This window comes from Palaemon carinicauda, chromosome 37 (genome assembly GCF_036898095.1).
Source record: "Palaemon carinicauda isolate YSFRI2023 chromosome 37, ASM3689809v2, whole genome shotgun sequence".
NCBI classification, from domain to species: domain Eukaryota; kingdom Metazoa; phylum Arthropoda; class Malacostraca; order Decapoda; family Palaemonidae; genus Palaemon; species Palaemon carinicauda.
In genome coordinates, this window is record NC_090761.1 from 21441771 (window position 1) to 21466770 (window position 25000).

The 25000-nt window shown below is 35.6% G+C and overlaps 2 protein-coding genes across 2 annotated transcripts in view; one reads left to right on the top strand and one right to left on the bottom strand.

The window, feature by feature from the left end:
- The window catches only part of LOC137629488 (spermatogenesis-defective protein 39 homolog), a 194352-nt gene that overhangs the window by 13650 nt on the left and 155702 nt on the right, over positions 1 to 25000 (top strand). The gene's annotated exons all lie outside the window — the stretch shown is intronic.
- LOC137629487 (major facilitator superfamily domain-containing protein 6-like) overlaps positions 1 to 25000 on the bottom strand; it is a 53713-nt gene that overhangs the window by 9538 nt on the left and 19175 nt on the right. The window contains exons 5-6 of the mRNA XM_068360820.1: positions 24409 to 24572; positions 23498 to 23701 (exon numbers count right to left, since the gene is read on the bottom strand). Coding sequence (XP_068216921.1) covers positions 23498 to 23701; positions 24409 to 24572 — 368 coding nt within the window. The remainder of the gene's footprint in view (positions 1 to 23497; positions 23702 to 24408; positions 24573 to 25000) is intronic.

Genomic DNA, 25000 nt, shown 5'->3' on the forward strand with positions numbered 1-25000 from the left:
ACCATACCAATAGAATTTAGTTAAAAGATTAAGATTTATTAACATAGTATTTATTTGATAAGTTTAAATGCTTCAGGTAGAGTTTAATGTCACAATTATGTGAATTCAAAGATACTGTATTTTTCCTGCTAATAGATAAGGATATACTATTAATGAACGTAAGGGTTGCGGTGGCCGAAGTGGTAACGTCCCTGACTGGTGAACGCCAGACTGGTGTTCGAGTCCCGCTCAAACTCGTTAGTTCGTCTGGTCACTGCAACCTCACTATCCTTGTGAGCTAAGGATGGGTTTTTTGGGAGAGGAGCCTATAGGTCTATCTGCTTAGTCATCAGCAGCCATTGCCTGGCCCTCTTTGGTCCTAGCTTCGGTGGAGAGGGGACTTGGTCGCTGATCAGATGGATATATAGTCAGCCTCGCCACTGTCCCTTGCCTCTGCTATTCATGAGTGGCCTTTAAACCTTTAAGAGGCAAATAATTCATATTTGTGTGTTTCTGTACCACTCCAGTTCATTAAAAATGTAAATGACGTAAAAAAAAGGGGGGGGGGGTTTAATCATGCTATTGTAGCTGTTGGCTAAAGTGAATCTATCTATCAATCTGTTTTTGACGTTGTTAATAGTTTATATAGGACATATCTATTTTGATGTTGTTACTGTTTTTTAGAATGATTTATTGTTAATTTATTCTCATCCTTTATTTATTTCCTTATTTCCTTTCCTCACTGGGCTATTTTTCCCTATTGGAGCCCTTGGGCTTATAGAATCTTGATTTTACAAATAGGGTTGTAGCTTGGCTAGTAATAATAATAATAATAATTATAATAATAATAATAATGATATCCTTAAGGCATAAAAAAACATATTTCATAATACTGGATATAAATGCCATTAGAATTAATTGATACTAATACCATTATGCTACACAAGGTTAACACAGAAATAATTAAAGAGATATCTATAGAACAAGGTGAATAAAACGCATTATTTTGAGCTACCTCAGTATTTCAAGAATTTACTCACGAGATTCCTTATAACGGCAGGTGTAATTAGTAATTATATCAATCATAACTAAAACGGCTTATATGAAAAGATTTGCAACGACAGAAACGGACATTCGCTTTTGCAAGGGCAATTTCATACCACTATAGGCACCAGCAGTGCTACTGTACACTGTTAAAAAAAACGTAGTTCTAATCGGAAATTATCAGTAAAAATATACAGTTCTCAGCCGCATTCCAGTGAAATACAGGCGACCGTAATTTTTACCCTTTTTTTTATAAGTTGGTGACCGTAACATAACTCCTTTACGTCAACATATCCATTTTTGAAACTGTAAATGTCTGGCAACTTTTATTCCTGGATTTTTACAGCTCTTTTACGGCAAATTTTTAAGTGTAGATCAGTACCATTTTTGGTACAGTCACTCATATACTGTAAGTTGGTGGATGTCCGGTTGTTTGAGAGAGATTTCTATTTCGTCCCTTTCTACACGTCAGGTGTCTTGGAGAGCGAAACCGATCAAATATTTAACTACATTTTCGAGCTCCCAGACACCTGTCATCCAGAAAGGGGTGAAATAGAAGTTTCTCTCAAATACCCGGACATCCACCAACTTCCATGAGTGATTGTTACCGTCGGTATATCACTAGATCATAGATGTTGTAAAAGTATCCAACAGTTGTTTAATCAATTCCTCCTTAACCAACCAAATGGAATATCATTGCTCGCATTTCTAGAGTATCTCTGAAATAGATCGCAAATTGGATTATCAGGTTTTTGTGCAAAAAGTCTTCTCCTAGAAGTTTTATTCCGGCTGTGACCAAGTTGTGAAATCTTCCTAATCGGGTAGTTGAATCAAAAGTTCAAACTTGCAGCAAATGTTGAACAGGGTGACAAGTTTTTTTTTTATAGTTTATATTGGAAATATCATCTGTTTTAATGTTGTTAATGTTTTTAAAATGTTTTGTTTCAATTGTTCATTACTACTTATATCACTTATTTATTTCCTTCCCTCACTGGGCTGTTTTTCCCTGTTGAAACCCTTGGGCTTATAGCATCTTGCTTTTCCAACTAGGGTTGTAGCTTAGCTAGTAATAATAATAATAATAATAATAATAATAATAATAATAATAATAATAATAATAATAACTAGTCGAGTATTTGAAATCGCTCTTTCCATCAATATGGATATCACTATCAATATATTAATTTCAAAACCCTTATAGTATGGGGTTCCTGACTGATAATTCTATCCTTATGGCAGGTGTAGATCATCATAATCATCATCATCAGCCCACTACAGAACAAAGGCTTCAGACATGTCCTTCCACTTGCGTGTGTTTATGGTGTTTCTATGCCAGTTCCAAGGTCTATATATACCGTGGCCAGTTCACACCCGTAAACTTTTCTAGTTCGTCAATCCATCGTCTTCTCTGCCTTCTTCTGCTTCTATTGCTATTTCTAGGGACCCATTAAGTTATTCTAATTGTCCATCTATCACCTGTCATTCTCATTTCATGTCCTGCCATGTCCATTTTTTGTTATTAGTTGTTATAATATCCTCTACTTTGGTTCGCTCTCTTATCCATGTTTCTCTTTTTCTGTCTCTTAGTGTCATATATTTCGCCAGTCGTCTCTATTTTGAACTTTTAAATTAACACTTCTCCATACCTCACCTTATACTTCACGCTGCGTGAGATATATATATATATATATATATATATATATATATATATATATATATATATATATATATATATATATATATATATATATATATATGTAAGTATCACCCACGAATGGCATTTAATACCGAATTCTATCTTGGGAATATATATCCACTTGGAATTCATTTTATGGTAACAGCTTCTGGCCGGGTGGGGATTCGAACCACCACCCCTTTTTTACTCTCACTTCTGCCTTTTTAAACCTGGGCTTCAGTAAAGCCTAAGAAATTTCATTTGATGAGGATGCAAATTCAGAATTCAAGAATGCGAATATTAGTTCCAAATCTGAAACCCTCCCTGGTAATGTGATCAATAATAGTGCAATCTTTTGCGAGAGGGGAGTCAACAACGACCAATCGTTTGGAGTATTGTGTCGTGGTTCTTGAGCACCACTACTGATGCAACATCCTTGTTCATAAAACGGACGTGTGATTTAAAGGCTGAGAGTCAAGCATAACCTTGTAATGGAGAGGACATAAAGGGAGGGTAATGACAAGTTCATCTGTTGGTTATTCTCGATTATACTTCGCAGGTGAGATATACTTGGGAATGATATGATATCGAGCTAGATAAACTCTGTTTGCCTTCGCCATGGTTAAGTTTTGATAGGCGGCTTGTATTTATTTGTTTGTGTGTCCGTCTGTTTGTTTGTGATTCGCATGACTCTAAAAACTATTTGACCGAATCTCATCAAATTTGGTGGGATGATTGCCCATAACTCAAGGACAGTTTAATTACATTTTGCGAGTGATTGGGTCAAAAGTCAAGGTCAAGGTCACGAAAAGGTAAAAACGTCCTTATGCTTTAAATTAGTGCCAAAATGTGCATAATTCAATTGCTGATCTTATGATGTACAACATGATATAGAAGAAGGTATGCACTCTACCAAGTGCCGGTTCTAGTAGAGTCTTTGATAGATTTCGCGGGAAATAAATTATATTAGAGAGTTTGAGGACTTTTCTGGAAGTGATAGTAATTCTTCTATTATAATTTATTTTAAAAGAAAAAATAACGAGATTTTTTCGTTCAAACTTGACAAAATATACTGTTAATTTTGGAAGAATACGTTCGAGAGAGGATAGTCTATTTAGTAGTTATTAAAATCGAAGGAAATTTCTGTTGTGCGAAGTGGAAATAAATTCTCAAAAATCAAATTGAAAAACTGTGCGACAATTTTCAATACGAAATTGATTTATAGAGACAGTTTACGTTTACTTTTCTTTTCTTTTATCGTTATCAGTCTTATAGAACAGGTAGAGGCAGGAATGAACCTTCGATAAGTTAGGAAATGTAGAGCAAGGCCCTCTCTCTCTTTATTTCCTCAAGCAAGGAAGTCTGTTGTACTGCACTTGTTTTATACACGCGAGTGAAGTTTATTCAACAGATGACGAGCTTATGTATAAGCAGTTGAGAGCAAGAATGTCACAAAAATTCAAATAATCTAAAACATGTGATGGCAAGCTTAAACAGGTTCTATTATCAGTGCACCAGAGAGCGAGAGATAAAAAAACAATGGCAGTAGAGTGTATGAGCGTATATGTAATACGTAGGGTACACTGTCCTCGTCTATATCATTTATACAGTAAATTGTACCTTAGAACGCTTGCAAACGTATTAATGTTGTAACAATGGGAGGAGGTTATATTTTCCCCCCTGTTCGTCTGTTTGTATGTGAACAACTTCCTGGCCATAATTTTACTCATAAAGTAGTGAAACTTTCAGGTTAATTGTTATGTTGAGACGTGGAAGTGATTTAAATTTTGAAAGTCCTAGGTCAAAGGTCAAGGTCAAGGTCGAGCAAAAGGTCGACCGAATTAGCCTTAACCTTAACCCCAAGTTCGCACATGGTTGTCAAACACTTCAAATACGCCTACGGTCTAAAATGATTCTAGAAAAGTCAAGCCGGTTTCGAGAAATAAGCTGCCGTTGCGGAGGTCTGCATTCAGTGCCTTTCTGGTATAATTATGAACTGTTTACATTTGAAGATTCCTTTGCCTTTCTTGATACAGTGGTCCTAACGTAAAATATATATATAAAAAAAACAGTAATGCTGTCTTTTGTCATACAGAAATGTAATTCATGGTAAACATGCGCAGATCTTTTACGGAATTTAAAAAATTTGAAGTGGTATAGACCCTTGATTAATTTTATTAATTAAGATTTTATGAAATAGGTTTACCTTTCCCAGATCTGAAATAGAACATGTATACAAGTGACTTAAACTTGTTTATATATCAAATAGAGATATCATTCATCAGTATGGAATGATTTTCCTAATTGGATAGTTGAATCAGAACTTCAAAATGGCAGAAATGTTTTTATGTTGAACAGGCTGACGTAAGTCTCTTTATAGTTTATATATGAAAGATCTGTTTTAATGTTGTTACTGTACTTGAAATATTTTATTGTAATTGTTCATTTCTTCTCATATAGTTTATTTCCTTGTTTCCATTCCTCACTGGACTACTTTCCCTGTTGGAGTCCCTGGGCTTATAGCATCTTGCTTTTGCTAACTAGGGTCGTAGCTAATAATAATAATAATAATAATAATAATAATAATAATAATAATTTGTGATCTTTTTCGATGATGAAAAATGTCAAAGCAGACCTACCAACACTCCCGCATTTTGAAAATACCTCCCACATTCTGCATTCATAGTATTTCATAGAAAGAAAAATCTTCAGGATCAGGGATGAGGCATAGCCTTTGCAACGGCGCCTCTAATAGTTCCGTTGTTACCTCTGTCAACGAAGTTGAAAGGAGGTTATGTTTTACCCCCTTTTTGTGTGCTTGTGTGTCTGTTTATGTGTGTGTTTGCTAGTGAACACCTTCCTGGCCACCGTAGAGTAATGAAACTTGCAGGGATCAAATGTCATGTAAAAAGCTGGAAATGATTAAATTTTGGAAGGTCAAGGTCACGATCAAGTAAAAATGTCCAATTCATTTAATTAGCTATACGTTTAGACATCGTTGTCACAGAGACTTCAAACTTGGTCCATATTTAAGTGTATGAAAATTCATGCCAATTAATACATGTTAAGGTCGAAGGTCAAAGTCGAGTCAATGGTCAAGGTCAAGCAAAAAGTCAAATTTTGGTCATCAACCATACGGCCACCATTTTACTCGTAAAGTTAGGGAAATTACAGGGATTTGAAACTTATGTAAAGGGCTAGCAATGATTAAATTTTGGAAGGTCAAAGGTCAAGGCCACGGCCGAGCAAAACGTTCTTATCACGTAATCAAACTTGGTTCATATTTGAGTTTATGAAAATACTCGCAAATCAATGCATGTTAAGGTCAAAGGTCAATGTCAAGGTCAAACAAAAGGTCTATGCTCTACTGAGTGTCCCTCTAGTTTGAGATAGTCTTTCTTTTATACAATTTTTTTTTATTCTCCACATGAGGTTTAATATATCTTTTTTTTTTTTTTTTTGCTTTTCTCAATTTCTTTCACTGAATAGAAATGATGCTATTATTTTCCTTATTTATTCCTTGTAGGGTTTTTTAAGTTTAATTATTTCAATGTTATTATTATTATTGTTGTTGTTGTTGTTATTATTATTATTACTAGCTAAGCTACAACCCTGGTTGGAAAAGCAGAATGTTATAAGTTCAGAGGCTCCAACAGGGAAAATAGCCCATTAGGAAAGGAAATAAGGAAAATAGAATAATTTAAGAGGATTAACAACATTAAAATAAATATCTCTTATATAAACTATAAAAACATTTCTATCTTTTCTACATTCTTGGCAAAACAAGGTAATCCTCGTAGGGTTTTTAAAGCTATATTATACTATTCCTCTCTTTTCTATATTCCTGGCAAAACAACAAAAGCTGCTGTTCCTCCTATAAAGCGTACATAGAAGTAGTGATTTTCACTTCTTGAGTAGGCCATGAATATTCTTTTCATGTTTTGGTCACTGCATCTGCGTCTTCCTCAACGATGATTGAATCTATCGCGTCCGTAAATGTAACCCTCCAGAAGGCGGTCAATTCACGAGTGTTACAGATGATTGCCAAAAAAGATTAACCCTTTTACCCCCAAAGGACGTACGTTTCACAAAAACCACCCCTTTACCCCCATGGACGTACCGGTACGTCCTTGCAAAAAACTGCTTGTTACATTTTTTTTGTGCATGTTTTTTTTATAATTTTTTGAGAAACTTCAGGCATTTTCCAAGAGAATGAGACTAACCTGACCTTTCTATGACAAAAATTAAGGCTGTTAGAGCAATTTAAAAAGAATATACTGCAAAATGTGCTTGGAAAAAAAATAACCCCTGGGATTTAAGGATTGGAAAGTTCCAAATAGCCTGGGGGTAAAAAGATTAAGCTTCATTTCCACCCAGCCATGTCTTCGAACGGCCTCTAGCAACAGCCAGCAGCATGATTGCGTCAAATCTCCAGACCTCTCTTCATCCTTAGGCCGATTCCATTTACCGTGTCACTAGGCTGATGATAACCAAAAGTTGCTTGCGTTGCTTATTTCTAAACGTCGACTTTAGCTTTACTATTTCGGTAATTCATTCATATGAAGAATGTAAAGTCACTTTTTATGATTAACCATTTTATAATTTTCATAGAATTTAATGGTAAGAAAACCTTGATGTCAATTTCACAATACTGCAATGGCCCACAACTTAACAAAAGCAATGGTCATTTCTGGTCGACTCGTTAATTATCGAAACTAATTCTAATGCAATAAAATTTATTTGTAAACATTTACAAACTTAGGGGATCATTCTCTCTACCTTATCACTTTCTGATTTTTTTTCATATATGATTATGAAATATATTGTTGTTGCAGTGGTGGTTCAAGGCCTCCAACAGTATACAGTATTGAATTTTTTTTATGAAAAGCCTTAATGCTGAAGATGAAACATGTTGAACCATACAGGGTTAGATGGAACAGGATATAGTGATGTTTCATGACACTTCAACTTCTAAGGGTCTATAGAAGACTGCAACTGACCCTACCAGTGAATAGCTGCTCCTTTTTTTTTTTTTTTTTTTTTTTTTTTTTTTTTTTTTTTTTTTTTTTTTTTTTTTTTTTTACCAAAAATACTCGAAGAATTCATTGATATTCGTCCTAGTAGAACACATTAATGGTGAGTCTTTGGCACCTCTATATTCTCTTCTCCTAAGAATGAATTAAGGTTTAATTTCCGGGAAAACTTTCTGGTAAAATAGCATGCGAGTTCTCCGTCTTATTACCATGTACAGCACTCCGAAGGCCAAATTCAATTAGGTTAAATATGGCCTCCCACACTCCTAGGCATTTCGTTCATATAAGCAGCATTGTTCTTCTCCACCAAGTGTTCGCCGCACCAACAAAAGTAACGTCTCATTTTTCATGGGATAATGTTCGCAGCACCAACAAAAGTAATGTGTAATGTGTCTCATCTTTAGTGGAATGATAAGGACGGCTCTCAAGGAAATGTGTCTAAGACAGACACGAAAAGGATAAGAGAATTTAGAGTAGTTGGTAACTCTGACCCTCTTCTTCTTCTTCTTCTTTTCCTCCTCACTTGGGGAGGGCAATCAGCTCCAATTGAAGTATTCATGGCACCACTTCAGCGCCGCCAACCGCAGTCAATGGCGGGCTTTTCCTTCGTTCTTTAACGTCAGTTATGAGTCGATCTTTTCTTCTGTTATTTCTTGCTGCTGCTTCCTTTCTTCCTTTTTTTCTTTTTTTTTTCTTTTTTTGTCTCGATTAATCCCAGCCATTCACATTTAAGATTGTCAGTTTTGAGAACGAGTGGAAAGCGCTTTCATAAATTTTCCTGTCACATCTGCCTATTTTCTAAGAATTTTTTAATTATCGGTATATACTAATTGTAAAAGAAATATGATATATTACATTCATGTTGTATTATAATTACACAAATTCGTTATTGTTTTATACATTCAGAAATATGGTAATAAATATTTTAGGAAATAATAGAGATTAGATGGGAAATTAAGAGAACGGTAATAAATGCAATAATAACCAAATAAAGTAACAATAAAGAGGTATTATCTTTCTTAAATGTAGATCAACCGAAACAGCCAATCTGTGGATATTGGAAAAAGAAAAAAAAATTCTGCGGTCAGCGTTCATGAGCGACTTTACTCTTGGTAGGTCTTCTACATAGGCCTATTCGATAAAAACTTTCCAATCATTTATCAATTCCTTATTCTTATTCATTGTTATCCATAGTTTTTTTTTTAAACTCCAGCTTTCCATATTTAATCATTTCGTTTCTTTAAATTTCCCTAAGATATATCAATGAATTTCTTTGCATCACTGCTCTTGTTATATTCAATACCGGTATTTTTTTTTTTTTTATCATCATCATCATCTCCTACGCCTATTTAGCGCTGAATGGCCTTTGATGCCCCAGTGCTTGGCTTAATGCCTAAATCCTATATTCAATTCAATCCTACGCCTATTGATGCTAAGGGCCACGGTTAGATTTCCCTGTCGTCTCTATCTTGAACTTTTAAATTAGTACTTCTCCATTTATCATCTCTTACTTTACGCTTCATAGTCCTCAGCCATGTAATCCTGGGTCTTCCAACTCCTCTAGTTGCTTGTGGAGCCCAGTTGAAAATTTGGTGAATTAAATCTCTCTTGGGGAGTGCGAAAAGCATGCCCAAACCATCTCCATCTACCCCTCATCATGCTCTCATCTACACATGGCACTCGAGTAATCTCTCTTATATTTTCATTTCTAATCCTGTCCTGCCACTTAACTCCCAATATCCTTCTGAGGGCTTTGTTCTCAAATCTACAAAATCTATTGGATATTGTATTGTCATACCACGGCTCGTGTCCATACAGTAACACTGACCTCACTAAACTGATATAGGCCCTATAGCTTGATTTTTTATAAGTACCCTCTAATTTTGTTCACTTTCGTCGAGAGCGGGGTGGACCCACTCACTATTTCTACGTACAAAAAGCTTTAGCCTAATCTTTTAGATATTCTTTTCATTAAAATGTCTGGGATTTTTTCATTAGACTTATTTTAGTCTTTTAGATATTTTTACATTAAAATGTCTGAGATTTTTTATTCAACTTATTTCAATCTTTTAGATATTCTTTTCATTAAAATGTCTGAGATTTTTTATTAGACTTATTTCAGTCTTAAAATGTCTGAGATTTTTTATTAGATTTATTTTAATCTTTTAGATATTCTTTTCATTAAAATGTCTGAGATTTTTTATTAGACTTATTTTAGTCTTAAAATGTCTGAGAATTTTTATTCGACTTATTTTAATCTTTTAGATATGATTTTCATTAAAGTGTCTGAGATTTGTTTTAACTTAAAATGTGATACTCAATACAAGTAAAAATATCAATAAGATACTAGATCTATGAAAAGCGTTCTAATTATTTTATTTTTAATATTATTTTCATAGAGCACAAGTATAAACTTATTACATTACCGATAAGATAATTAAAACTAGTATACATTGCTTTAGTTACATATATGTATCTCATATGGGAGTTAAATGGTAGGACAGGATTAGAGATGAAACTATATGAGATTACTCGAATACTATATGTGGATGAGATCATGGTGAGGGGTAGATGAAGATGGTTTGGGCATGCTCTTCGCACTCCCCAAAAGAGATTAGTTCACCAAACTTTCAACTGGGCTTCACAAGGCATTGGGGGAGTTGGAAGACAAAGGCCTACATGGCTAAAAACTATGAAGCGTGAAGTGGGAGATGAATGGAAAAGTATTGAATTAAAAGCTCAAGAGAGAGATGACTGGCGAAATATAATAGAGGCCCTTTGCGTCACTAGGCGGAGAAGAAGATGATGATCTTATGTAATGCTAATGTTAGTGCACAATGACAGGAAATGTATACTTAGCCATGTGCGTTTTAATTCGTGCGCGCGTGTGTAAAAAGACATATATCTTTGGCACATATCTACCCATGTTTGTTGAATGATTTATATTTTCGAATAATTTCTCAGGGTTTTCTCACTTCTCTCATCGGCTTTTTAATTACATTCGGCAACGAAGCTGGGAGGAGGTTATGCTTTCGACCCTAATTGTCCGTTTGTTTATGAACAACTTCCTGGCCATAAATTTTACTCTTAGAGTAGTGAAACTTTCAGGGATTAATTGTTATGTTGAGACGTGGAAGGGATTCAATTTTGAAGGCTCTAGGTCAAAGGTCAAGGTCAAGGATGAGCAAAAGGTTAACCAAATTAACCCTAACCTTAACTATGTTCGCACATGGTTGTAACACGGACTTCAAATACGCATAAGGTCTAAAGTGATTCTGGAGAAGGCAAGCTGGTTTCGAGAAATAAGCTGCCGTGGTGGAGGTCTCCACTCTCAGAGTGCTTTTTTAGCTAAGCAAGTCTATTAGTACACACTTTTATAGCAATGACCATCTCGGTGCCTCATCAAGTAAAAAAATGGGAGAATCAGGTTAATAAAAAATGTAAACTTTCGAACGCAGAAAACGAGAAAATATTTTGAGTTTACCATATTCAGCAACGGGGCATAGTAAGTGATGTGACCTCTTCAATATGTTTCCTTTTGACCCCTGTTTGCTTATTTACTTGTTTGTGAGTTAGCAGGATTGTGGGAAAATTTGTTAACGGACTTCCGTAAAGTTAAGGGATTTGAATTTTACTTGAACGAAACTGTTACAAATGATAATGTTTGTATGTTGTTTCAAGGTGACTAGACTTCCGATTGATATCAACATGCTGTATTGCTGAAAGGTAATAATAGCTTACAATGACACTCCATTTGCCTCATTACAGGTAAGAGTCTATAATTATCTTCCCTATATAATAGAGTAAGTGCTTGGATGTGTATATATTATATATATATATATATATATATATATATATATATATATATATATATATATATATATATATATATATATATATATATATATATATATTTCGGTCACGCTCAGCGGCATTACTGTACGTGTAATTACTAGGTTTCTCCCCGCCCCTCGGGTATGTGACAGAGCCAGTAGTCATTCACAGATGAGAGGGGTTACCATATCTATCGAAATAGTCAGCCGTCCTTTTTGACGGGTCGCTTACACTAGTATACTTATATAGGATATGTACATAACAATGGTAATTTGATAGGATGTAAAAAACATAAAAAACGCTTTTTATGCCTCAGTAGTTGGCGTGAAACTATGCATACATGAAGAGAGACGCAATTTATACTGACACTTTGAGCGATGCGCTGTCAGAAATGAACCGGGAAATGTGTGAAGTAAACTCTGTCTTTCTGTCATCGCAGATCTACAATTTAGTCTTATTAGGAGCTAGACGGGGAAGTTGTTGAAAGATAGCTCTGGTCTTTGTCTCTGCTTTTCGTTACATATACCAAAACTTGAAAATAATAACAATGTAAACAAGAAAACGTTTGATAATTAATTTGAGTCCTTAATTCTAATATATCAATCGATTTCTCTCTAGTCATGATTTGTCTATGGAGATATTCAAGCTTTATGTACAGTTGGATACAAGACTTCATGGTGCATCTCTCTCTGAAGAATTACACCCAGCGACACCCTTACTGCAAGTCAAATTCTTGTTTTTATTCCCACCCACCGCTTCTGCCATCTCTTGCTACACTATCGTTTGGTTACTCCCCGCTAAGTAAGGGTGTGATAGGGTGCAGAGGTATTTGGGGATTCTTGGGTTATGGTGGCTTGTTGGTAACGTCCTTGCCTGGTGATCGCCGAACTGGGGTTCGAGTCCTGCTCAAACTTGTTAGTTTCTTTGGTCGCTGCAACCTAACCATCCTTGAGAGCTTAAGATGGGGTGTTTGGGGGAGCCTATAGGTCTGTCTTTTGAGTCATTAGCAGCCATTGCCTGGCCCTCCTTGGTCTTAGCTTGTGTGGAAAAGGGGCTTGAGCACTGATCATATACGCTCTCTCTCTCTCTCTCTCTCTCTCTCTCTCTCTCTCTCTCTCTCTCTCTCTCTCTCTCTCTCTCTCTCTCTCTCTATATATATATATATATATATATATATATATATATATATATATGGTCAGTCTCTAGGACATTGTCCTGCTTGATAGACCGATGTCACTGTCCATTGCCCCTGCCATTCATGAGTGGCCTTTAAAACATAAACTGTGCATCTAAAGACACTTATAAAACGGCAAAATGTCTCTCTAAAGCATATTTCAAATATGATTCTCTTCGGGTATAATCTCTAGTCGTTTTTATCCTAGATTCCGATTTCCTTATTGTATTAAGTCCCGAGGAGTCTTGTGCCTTCTCCTCGAGGTTATGATATCCCGTAATAAAAGGGTTACTTTATTCTAACGAGCTCTGGGTGTTTTTCAGCTATTTTAACGTGTGATAGTCACGATACGTGTATGTCTTTCGGCTTCAAACGCCACAATACACAAACACACACACACACACACATATATATATATATATATATATATATATATATATATATATATATATGTATATATATATATATATATATATATATATATACATATATATATATATATATATATTATATACATATATACAGGTATATATACACACACACACACACACACATATATATATATATATATATATATATATATATATATATATATATATATATATATATATATATATATATATGTGTGTGTGTGTGTGTGTGTCTGTGTATATACATTATATATGTACATTGTATTTATAAATATATGCTATATATATATATATATATATATATATATATATATATATGTATGTATATATATATATATATAAGAGAGAGAGAGAGAGAGAGAGAGAGAGAGAGAGAGAGAGAGAGAGAGAGAGAGAGAGAGAGAGAGAGAGAGAGAGAGAGAGAGGTATCCTTACAAATGGGTGGATCATGAGATAAGCAGCACAACTGTCACAGACATTTTCAACCTTCAACAGTCGAATCATCGACGAAACCATTGTACCATAAAAACCTTTAACATTAGTCGCTTCGTTCTGCTGAACTGGGGTTCGAGACCCGCTCAAGTTCAATAGTTTCTTGTAGTGTCTGAAACCTCACCATCCTTGTGAGCTAAGGTTAGTGGGTTTGGGGGAGCCTATAGGTCTACCTGCTGAGTCTTCAGCAGCCATTGCCTTTCCCTGGTCTTAGCGTGGAGGGGGGGGGGGGGGCTTGGGCGCTAATCATATGTATATATGGTCAGTCTCTAGGGCATTGTTCCTGTCCCTTGCCTCTGCCGTTCATGGGCGACCTTTAACCCCTTTACAAGTGTCCTTTATTGTATCTATTAGTAGTTCTGTATTATACACTCTCTTTATTCATTTATTGCCTTCCATTCCTCCCACATAACCGATCCATTTAGAAATACTTTGATCCGTTTTTTTCACATAGCCTACACTAACTTCTTCATCATTTCCGTTACTATCCACATTTCTCACCCCCATTAATTCTGCTTATTTCATATATACTATGCAAACAGATCATCTCAACTTCTTCAACCTCTTTTTTTTTTCGTTCACACTCACCATTCACATTTAACTTCCATAAAGGAGAGTGGGTTCAACAATCTCACCTCGACTTCCACAGAGAAGTCAAGTTTCTTAAAAAAAAATCTTGCTTTTCCTTTTGGGACTCACATTTAGCCTCATTGTGCTGTCATCGGTTGTATTTATCCCTAAAATTTATCCATAACAGTCAATTCCATTCTTCTAGTTATTTTAACAATCATTACTCCATCTTCCTAATTTCTATTTATTCTTATTATCTTACTCGTGCTGATATTTACTCCCAACTTTCTCCTCTTGTGATCATAATAAAACTCTTTTACCAGCTTCAGTAGTTTCTCTACACTGTTACCATCAGCACTGTATATCCTGCAAGCATTAACCATTTCACATCCCATTTGGTCAGGATGTAAGAAAACTTTAGATCAATTAATCATTCCATTTGCTTATCCCATAACTTTACACCTGCATCTATTGTCCTTTCTCCGACCACTTCATTCCATAAATAAAGATGTTTATCAGCCACGGAGACATAACATCATTAATTCAGACTAATTTTCTAACCAAACTAGTCACTCTCTTACCTATGTAATGTAGCACATCCTTCCCTTATTTCTTAAAGAAAAAACTTTTCTTAGTTATCTGAAATCTAGCATAAAAAAACGTGCATTCTAACAGCTTTCGTATTTCCATCTTTATCAATTCTAGCATGGGTTTTCTCCAAGTCCATATACTGTATGCTACTTAGAGCATTTTATTTGACTTCCAAACATCTCAAATAACTATTTCATATAGAAACTCTTGATCCATGCGCTCTCTTTGCCTAAACCCCCTGTACTCCTTCCTTAAAAGGTTTAAAGGCCTCTCATGAATGGCAGAGGCAAGGGACAGTGACATTGCCCTATCAAGCAGGACAATGCCCCAGAGACTGGCCATATATACTGTACATATGATCAGCGCTCAAGGCCCCTCTCCACCCGAGCTAGGACCAAGGAGTGGCCGGCCAGGCAATGGCTGCTGTTGACTCAGCAGATATACCTACAGGCTTCCCCAAACCCGCCCCCCTCCATCCTTAGCTCACAAGGATGGTGAGGTTCCAGCGACCAAAGAAGCTAACGAGTTTGAGCGGGACTCGAACCCCAGTCTGGCGTTCAACAGTCATGAACGTTACCACATCGACCACCACGACCCTTATCAATCATCCAATTCTTACATCTTTCCTGGTGTACTAGGTAACGTTATGCCCATATAATTGTTTAATAGAGTCCTGTATCATTTTAATTTTTACAACTGAAAACACTGTTGCTTGTATCCGTGCTATTTGGTTTTCATACTTGACCTTAATTTTCCTAAAAGCCTTTTTTCATGTTACCTAAATTTATTCGATCGTTTGCCGAGTATCAGTCTTCGAAAACCCAGCTGACCACATTTTAAAGGTTTAAAACTTTTAATGGTCGCTCATGAATGGCAGAGTCAAGGGACAGTAACATTGCCCTATAGAGACTGACCATATACATAATTATGATCAGCGCCCAAGCCCCGTCTCCACCCAAGCTAAGACCATGGAGGGTCTGTTATAATGGCGCTTATTTATTTTTCTGTAAAGGAGGTGATGAATATGTTTGTCTATTCCATTTAGAAAACCAATGGTTAATTACATCGTAGTATTATTAAGACCAATTTGAAGAGTCTGAAAAATTGTTTTAGTATTCTCAAGATTTGTTCTCGCACGTTTTAGTCCTTGAAAGAACGGCAAGTTGTATTTCCGAATTAAATGAAAGGATTTATGGAATCTGGGCCATATGCTCCATTGCTAGGTCCGGGAAGGTCATTCAGTACAGATTCAAACCCTGCATTTGTACTATGAATTTAAAAGGTAAAAGAGGTTGGACAGCAGCATGGTGGAAAGGAAGCTGGGACGGAGTAAAATAGAAGGCCAATAAGTAGGCGAAATCTATATTGGTAGAAAAAAAAATTCTCGAAACCATATTGAAGTAGATAAATTAATCATTACAGCTTATAGGTAGTAGGTTGGCCAGGGTACCAGCCACCCGTTGAGAATAATTCTTTTACGACTTTTGGAGAATTAGCAGTTTACACACGTTACGGTTGTCTAAAAGACAAATTTTCCTTAGAACTGTATTTTCCTTCTTATTGGCAATCGTTCACATTACGCAATGTTTTGTATTTATTCCTCATCCAAATTAGAAAAACGTTTAGACAAAATTGCAAATTAATAAAATGAAAAAAACTTTCATTAAAATCTCATTGTAATTAGTCAGTGTTCTGACGTCTTGCATTTCGTCAACATACTTTAATTTCTCTCATGCAGAAACCGCATAAGCTTTATAATACCGTCAGGGATTAAGATCAATCGAAATATACAGTAAAGTACCATTACAAACTTAATAGGTTTCAAAAAGCTGTTTTCAAGTTGAATTTTGTCAAGTTTTGGTCTAGAGTAGGCCTATCTTGAATCCTATGCCTATGATTTCCAGCTGCATAAACAACAAAGAGGTTTCATATGAGATACATACTAGTTTATTACGATTGTCGTTTTGTTGAATGATATATTATTTTATTACAATATTTCTTTATCTTATCTTTGTTATTTGCCGTTGCATTTTTTTGTATCTTCGAATGTTTTTAAGTTGAATTTTGACCTAGGGTAGGCCTAACCTGAATCCCATGTCTATGATTCCCAGCTACAAAAGTCAACAAAAGTCTACTGTATTAAATGATATAATATTGTTTTCTTACAGTATTTCTGTATCTCATCTTTGTTATTTTCAATTGCATTTTTTTTTGTATCTCCGAATGTGTGTAAGTCGAACGTTCGTAAGTTGGAGACCTTCTGTACCAAGCAAACAATATCCAGTATGTTATTAGCGTGTTCGATGACAATACAGCCCGCAGCTCTCAAACAGAAAATATCTAAACTAAGGTCCACTTCCCAGAAGGAGAGTTAATTCAATTCAACTCTTCAATTATCTTTCCTCACGACAACTGTCCCTTATTGCATTAAGTCATAGAACTGACTGTCCCGCTGTGTTCAGAAAACACTTATTTGCTTATGTTAAATGCGTGGCTGGGAGGTCGTAGGAAAGTCAGGAATGCGTGCAAATAAAGTTCGTAGAAATGGTTGTTATTATTATTATTATTATTAGTAGTAGTAGTAGTAGTAGTAGTAGTAGTAGTAGTAGTATCATTATTATTATTATTATTTACTATTATTATTCATTATTATTATTATTATTATTATTATTTACTATTATTCATTATTATTATTATTATTATTATTATTATTATTATTATCATTATTATATACTATTATTATTCATTATTATTTTTATTATTATTATCATCATCATTATTATTATTATTATTATTAATTACTATTATTATTCATTATTATTTTTATTATTATTATTATTATTATTACAAGCTAAGCTATAACCCTTGTTGGAAAAGCAGGATGCTATAATCCCAAGGGTTCTAACAGCGAAAAATAGACCTATGATGAAAGGAAATAAGGAAATGAATTAACAAGAGAAGTAATAAATAATGCAAATAGAGTATTTCAAGAACAGTGAAAACATTAAATTAACAGAGTAACACAACACGAACTTTAGCTCAACGGTGGGAAATGTCATGTCCACTAAACTAACATGGGTTTATCAATTAAAGTAAAGGCTGTACTTGCATGAGGCCAGAGTAATATAGTACCAACTTCCAAGGAATACTTAATTTTTGGGGTAAAATATATATGTAATATTTATCAATGTAGCTGATTTAGGATAGCCCTCAAATATACTGCTCAGTTCTCAATAGCCTGTGACTCTTGAGTAAGCACATCGACGTAAAGAAAACTTGCATAAATACATGAAAGTAACAAATGAGCATCGCTCTTAAAAGACTGGATACTACTGCATTACAAAAGTAACAAGAATCACACCCTATCTTTGAGTAATCAATTATGATTAAATCTTTCATAACATACGCTATTACACTTATATTTAATGTGTTAACATGTTCTATCAATGCAATATTGTGCAACATTACTCAGGTATACGAAGCGCATATGGTGTTACAGTACAAATACATAGCAATATTAAGGAGGAAAAATAGTAAGAAATTATCTAAAACTGGCTTAGGATAAGATATGAGGACCCACATATTTGAAAATGGAAGACTAAATGAATAAGAAGCTTAAGTACTGTACAGGAAAACTAGATGATATAACCAGATTGAGGTCTCCAAAATGTTTTGGGCCTCAGAGTTAATATGCAAAACAGATAGGGGTTGTAATTGCTAACAATAAGAATGAATTACTTATCTCGATGATGATAGCCCTGGGGAAGATAAACTAAATAAATCACTGTCTCGTGACTGATTTCATTTATACAGTGAAGAAGAAGAAGAAGAAGAAGAAGAAGAAGAAGAAGAAGAAGAAGAAGAAGAAGAAGAAGAAGAAGAAGAAGAAGATTCATATGCCAGAGGAAAGTTGAATTCGAGACATCAAGCAATTCGCTTGCCTCTAGAAAACTATTTTGGTTAGTAGCAAACAAAATTGAAATGGCCCGTGGGAGATGAATTCAGCTTTGCTCGATTAATAAAGGCGAAGAAAGCCTCCCAGAAAACTAGTAGAAAGAGTGAGAAATTAATAGAAACAGGAACACCCATTTTTTACTTTAACGTGAAGCCTTATCACCAAACAGGAAGCTACTCTAGCTATAAAGAACACTACGGTACCGCCCATGTTCATCCTTCCTCTACTAAATCTTGGATAAGACCTTCTGCCGTAGAACTCCCAACTACTTCCTTGTTGGCATTTTTTATTTTTTGGCAAATTTTTTTTTCTCTCTAATATGTTGTAAGATTCATGACATACAGAGCTATATGGGTAGATCTGGACACAAAAGTATTTATAAGACGATTACCTTAGTTTCATAGACTAAGACATAATGGGCCATTCACCTCCAACATCATTCGGGTCCTGCATAACTTTTCTTAACCCCAAAGGCTAAACCTTCAAACAAATTGACGAAGACTATCTTGTACTATTTAATATCTATAGACAGCTACTTAAGCCATTAAATTATAGTTTTCATTAGAGCTACATTTGTTAATTAAAGCCGTTACAATTTAATAGACTATCATAACGTAAAATCGATGACAAAAATGCGGACATGTAGCAATTTGAAATCAAAAAGAAAATTTGTATCAACTGGAAGAATCTTTCGTAAAACATTACATGACCAAAAGATAGTTTTGAATGATTTTGTAGTAAGATGGCGTGCCGTCAGCTTACACTGAGAGACTTAGCTGCCTCTATGATGGACCAACTTATTTCTACGAGTGCAAACAAAGTAACTATATAATTCCACTGAGAATTGTTCATGACTTACTGGTGAAGTAATCGGCGGACATTTCTTACAACACCAACAACCGGAGGGACAGTCAGTAGAGCGCAGACTTCCACCGCGGCAGCTTATTTCTCGACTATTTGCTTGACTGTGACCTTGACCTTTGACCTTGACCTTCCAAAATTTAATCATTTGCAACTTTTTACATAACAGTTAATACCTGCAAGTTTCATTACTCTACGATTAAAATTGTGGTAGGGAAGCTGTTCACAAAAAAAAAAAAAAAAAAAAAAAAAAAAAACTGCGGGTAATACACAACCACCTTCAAACTTCGTTGGCGCAGGTAAAATATGCAGCAATTTCTAGTCCATAGCAGGACAAAGGCATGTAAATTCATGTCTGGAGTGTGTCCAGTTTTCGTCACCTCGCTGGCCTATGCGATTTGGTGATGGTGGGAGATTTTTGTCGATCACTCACACCAAACAACCTATGGTTGGCCCTGACTAGTACAGCTTTGCTGATCATGGCAATACGCAAATCCTTTTACCGCGTTAAGGTATACCCTCTTAGAAAGGGATATTTCTTAGAATGATCCAAATGGATATTCAGGAATATTATTTCATTTATGACAAATAGAAGCGGTAATCCAACATATTCTTAAAACGTAACAGACACCTCACACGTCTCGAACTGTCTACCTAACCGCGGCAGGACTCCTCGCTGCTGGGAGGAAGGACACTGCTGACTGGTACAACTCATTAACATACGCTACCGGGGTCTAAAGCTATGTCAGGCAGGGCAGCCGATCGGGAATACGGTCTACCCCAAAGTCAAATGAAAGTCTTTCAAAAAGAAAGCAACCGTGCTTACACCATACAAAAAATGGGAAAAAGCACGTTAATAAAAGAAGACGAATAAACTTTGTATTTGTATATGTTGATTAGGGAACTATTCATTACAGTAAAAATCATACCTACAGTAGTTTAATCTCATGGAGTTGCACGAGACTGAAATATGCAGAATACGTATTAATCCAAGACAGTAAAGCATTGGCTACTCATATTTTTGCATCCTAATATTATTTAAAAAGTTTCATCAACCATAATGAAAAACACCAGATCTATTATAAACATGTCTAGCCAAGTAAAAAAGAATCAATGTTAATATCTAGTTTTCAAAGACTACGACAAGAAACTGATAAGTAAACAGAAGCGAAAGTCATTGCTGAAACATGATGTTCGTCGTACATGTTAAAATAGATGTAATAAATGGAAGCTTATTGATAGGGGATTGTGAAGGACAAAGATTCAGGATATCAGGATTTGATTTACTGCGAGAGCCTTCCTGGAGGCCAGCAGGATCACTAGGAACGAATAGACATTATATCGTCATTTATCGAATTTTGAACAATAATTATAAACACTAGTTGGTAGTAGGTTGGCTAGGACACCAGCCACCGGTTGACATACTATCGCTAGAGAATTTATATCAGAAACAGGTTTTCTTAATGCTATTTAACTTTTATATTATATTTACTTTTCTGGTTTCAACTGAATATTCTTTTAATTTTTATTTATAATAAACGATGTCGGCGTCAATGGCCGATGTCAGGATGCCAGAGAACTTCAAATCATTCATTTTTCTTTTACACGTACACCGAATAGTCTGGCTTCTTTTCACTTCCTCTGTCCTCATACACTTGACAACAGTAAGAATACCTAACATCTCTTCTTCGTTCAAGGGGTTAACTACTGCACTGTAATTGTTCATTGGCTACTTTCCTCTTGGTAAGGGTAGACGAGACTCTTTATCTATGGTAAGCAGCTCTTCTATGAGAAGGACACTTCAAAATCAAACCATTGTTTTCTAGTGTTGGGTAGCGCCATAGCTTCTGTACTATGGTCTTCCACTGTCTCGGGTTAGAGTTTTCTTGCTTGATGGTACACTCGGGCACGCTGTTCTATCTTGTTTCTCTTCTTTTTATTTTTATGAATTTTTATAGTTTATATAAGGTAGATCTAATTTAATGTTGTTAATGATCTTAATATATTTTATTTTGATTGTTATTACTTCTTTTGTAGTTAATATATTTCCTTGTTTTCTTTCCTCACTGGGCTATTTTTCCCTGTTGGAGCCCATGGGCTTATAGCATCCTACTTTTCCAACTAGGGTTTAGCTTGGCTAGTAATGATGATAATAATAATAATAATAATAATAATAATAATAATAGCATGGAAGGACACTCATGAGGGTTGCATGGTATTAGCGTTAGGTATCAGTGTTATTTGAATAACAAGGCCAAATTTTATTAAATTGAGATATGCAACTAACCGTCATCACGATTATCACCTTCATCATTTTAATTATTATTTTGAATCATTCCACATTTTTACATAGAACGTATGTCACTTTATTGTATGAAAATCCGATCTACGTCGAGTATTGTGGAACCAATTAACAATGTTGGGCGGGGTAATACATCCTCATGCAAGAGAGGAATGAAGAGCGTTGAAGAAGAGAACTAAACGTATAAATATAATGTATAATTGGGAATAAAGTCGAATTTATATAATTAACAACAGTTGAAAAGTGATGGAAATCGAATAAGGGAACGGGTCTTTTCTATCCTTTCTTTTTATGTTCTACCTAAGTTTCCTTTCATTTTCTAACTTTTCATCAATATCCCTTACCTCAGTTGGACAATCAGTTTTCTTCTGTTCATTTTAAGCCGAACTGCAGACTTTTCGATGAAAATTCAGTGCGTTGATAACAAAACAGCAGAACAAATTCTCCCTTATCTAGTCACTCTCTTGGCTACTCGGGCTTCATTGTGGCCAATTACAGGATGTTTTTTTTTTTTATTTTCGGAACGAGGTTGTTAATTGCTTACCCATCAAAAATGAACATGGAGTACTACGTGTATTACAATACGTGATACTACATATATCACTATGTAGCACTACTTAATCGTTCATATAACAAGAGCATTGATTGATTGATTGATTGATTTAAAGTTTTCTGGCATCCTGACATCTAAGGTCATTGACGCCGACAAGAGCATTTGGAAACCTCAAACCTGTAGTAGCTAATGTGGTAACGTCCCTGACTGGTGAACGCCAGACTGGGGGTTCGAGCCCCGCTCAACCTCACCATCCTTGGTTTTGGGAGAGCCTATAGGTCTGTCTGCCGAGTCATCAGCAGCCATTGCCTGACCCTCCTTGGTCGTAGCTTGGGTGGAGAGGGTTTTGAGCGCTGATCATATGTATATTTGGTTAGTCTCTAGGACACTGTCCTGCTTCCTAGGGCAATGTCACTGTTCCATGCCTCTGCCATCCATGAGCGGCCTTTAAACCTTTAAAGGTTGAACAATGCATTCCCCGCCTCCCTCCTTCCAAAAGAATATTCTTCTCTCCCGAAAGCTGTTCACTAAATACTAGTCACTGAGTAAAATTATAACCTGCTTTATGGAGATAGTTAATGTACTATTGTAAACTCTATGCCTTGTGATCTGCCTGACAGGAGTTTGAGTCACTCGGAGTCTCGATAGTTTCTTGTAGTGTCTGCAACCTCACCATCCTTGTGAGCTAAGGAAGGGGGATTTGGGGGAGCCTGTGATTCATCATCAGTAATTCCCTGGCCCTCCCTGGTCCTAGCTAGGGTGGAGAGGGTGCTTGGGCTCTGATTATATGTAAATATGGTTAGTCTATGGGGCATTTTCATGCTAGCTAGGGCATTGTACTGATAGTTAGGTCATTATCCTGCTAGGTAGGGCATTGTGACTGTCCCCTTATCTCTCCTGTTCATGAGTGGCCTTTAAATCTTTAAACGCGAAAAAAAACATTGTCTGGTAATTATACATAATTATCTAGTACCAATTAAGGAATAATTCTAAAAAACATGAACACTTCGCTAAAGGAACTCACCAACGCATCTGATGGAGTAGCAGACGAGGCCGAATGAGATGGACTGGATGTTGCCAAACTTTTTGCAGATGACGCCCGACATGGCCAGGAAGGGAATGGCAGCCACGGAGGCGATGGTGGTCAGGATGCCGATGAACCAGTTGGTGGCTCCCAGATCCCGCAGGTGCCACGGCAGGAAGTTCTCTACGAAACCGTAGCACATCCCTGATATAGGAGAGAGAGGATTGGGTCAGTATCTGATGACCAATGCGTTTCTTTGGGACACTTCAGGAGTTCAGACTTGCAATAAATTTTTTTTTTTTTATGTTGGACTGGATGATTAAGTCTCTCTTTAGTTTCAATATTATGAAGTTAGGGAGCTAATTGGGTCAGATCTGATGAAGAATGCCTCTTCAAATGTCCTGTGATTCACTGGGACACTTCGGGAGTTCAGACTTGCAGTGAATGTTTTTATGTTGGATAGACTGATATAAGTCTCTCTTTATAGTTTGTATATGAAATATCTATATTAACGTTGTTACTGTACTGATCTTAAAATAGCTCATATTAATTATTCATTACTTCTCTTGTAGTCTGTTTATTTTTTTATTTTCATATCATCACAGGGCTGCTTTTCCCAGTTGGGGCCCCTTGGCTTATAACATCCTGTTTTTCCAACTAGTGTTGTAGCATAGCGAGCAATGATGATAATAATTACTTGAGAAATACATATTACTAAATTTCAGGATACTAAAAGAAATTTGAAAGAGGTCAGATTGTTGACTATAAAAGCATAGTTTTTATATCAAAAGTACTGATATTTACAAATTTATTTAATTCTAAATATAAGAACACAATCAAATCGATTGGTACTGTAAGAATTAGGTTGTCGCTAACCAATATACCAAAACTGATCAAATAGATGAACTAACCAGAAATGAAGACAACAAAGATGAGCAGGACAACTTCGAAGTTGGTAAAAATGCTTCCAATATTCTGACAAATGCTTTTGGCGGGCACTTTGAACCTCAGGTCTAGTTTTACCAGCATCAGAGCACACAGGATCTTTAGTGCACAGTAGAAAATGAACATCACGCTGTTTTGGGAGAGATAAATGAAAATTTAAATGAATATATATATATATATATATATATATATATATATATATATATATATATATATATATATATATATATATTAGTGTACCCGAGCCGTCAAAATATTTAGATAGATATGTACACGCATGTACACAGATTCTACCCTTCCCACCCCTTCCCCTTTCTTAACTATAACCCACTGGTTCGGCAATTTGTGGGAGAGTGTGGTTTTCGAGTGTACCTCTCGGGGTACCCCCTCTCACCAGTTTATGGCTACTCCCTCTCCCCCTGAGCTTGAGAGTTAATTTATATATATATATATATATATATATATATATATATATATATATATATATATATATATTTATATTGATACTTTGCAATATAACACACAGTTTTCTTGACTTGTAAAGATATTGTGCATAGT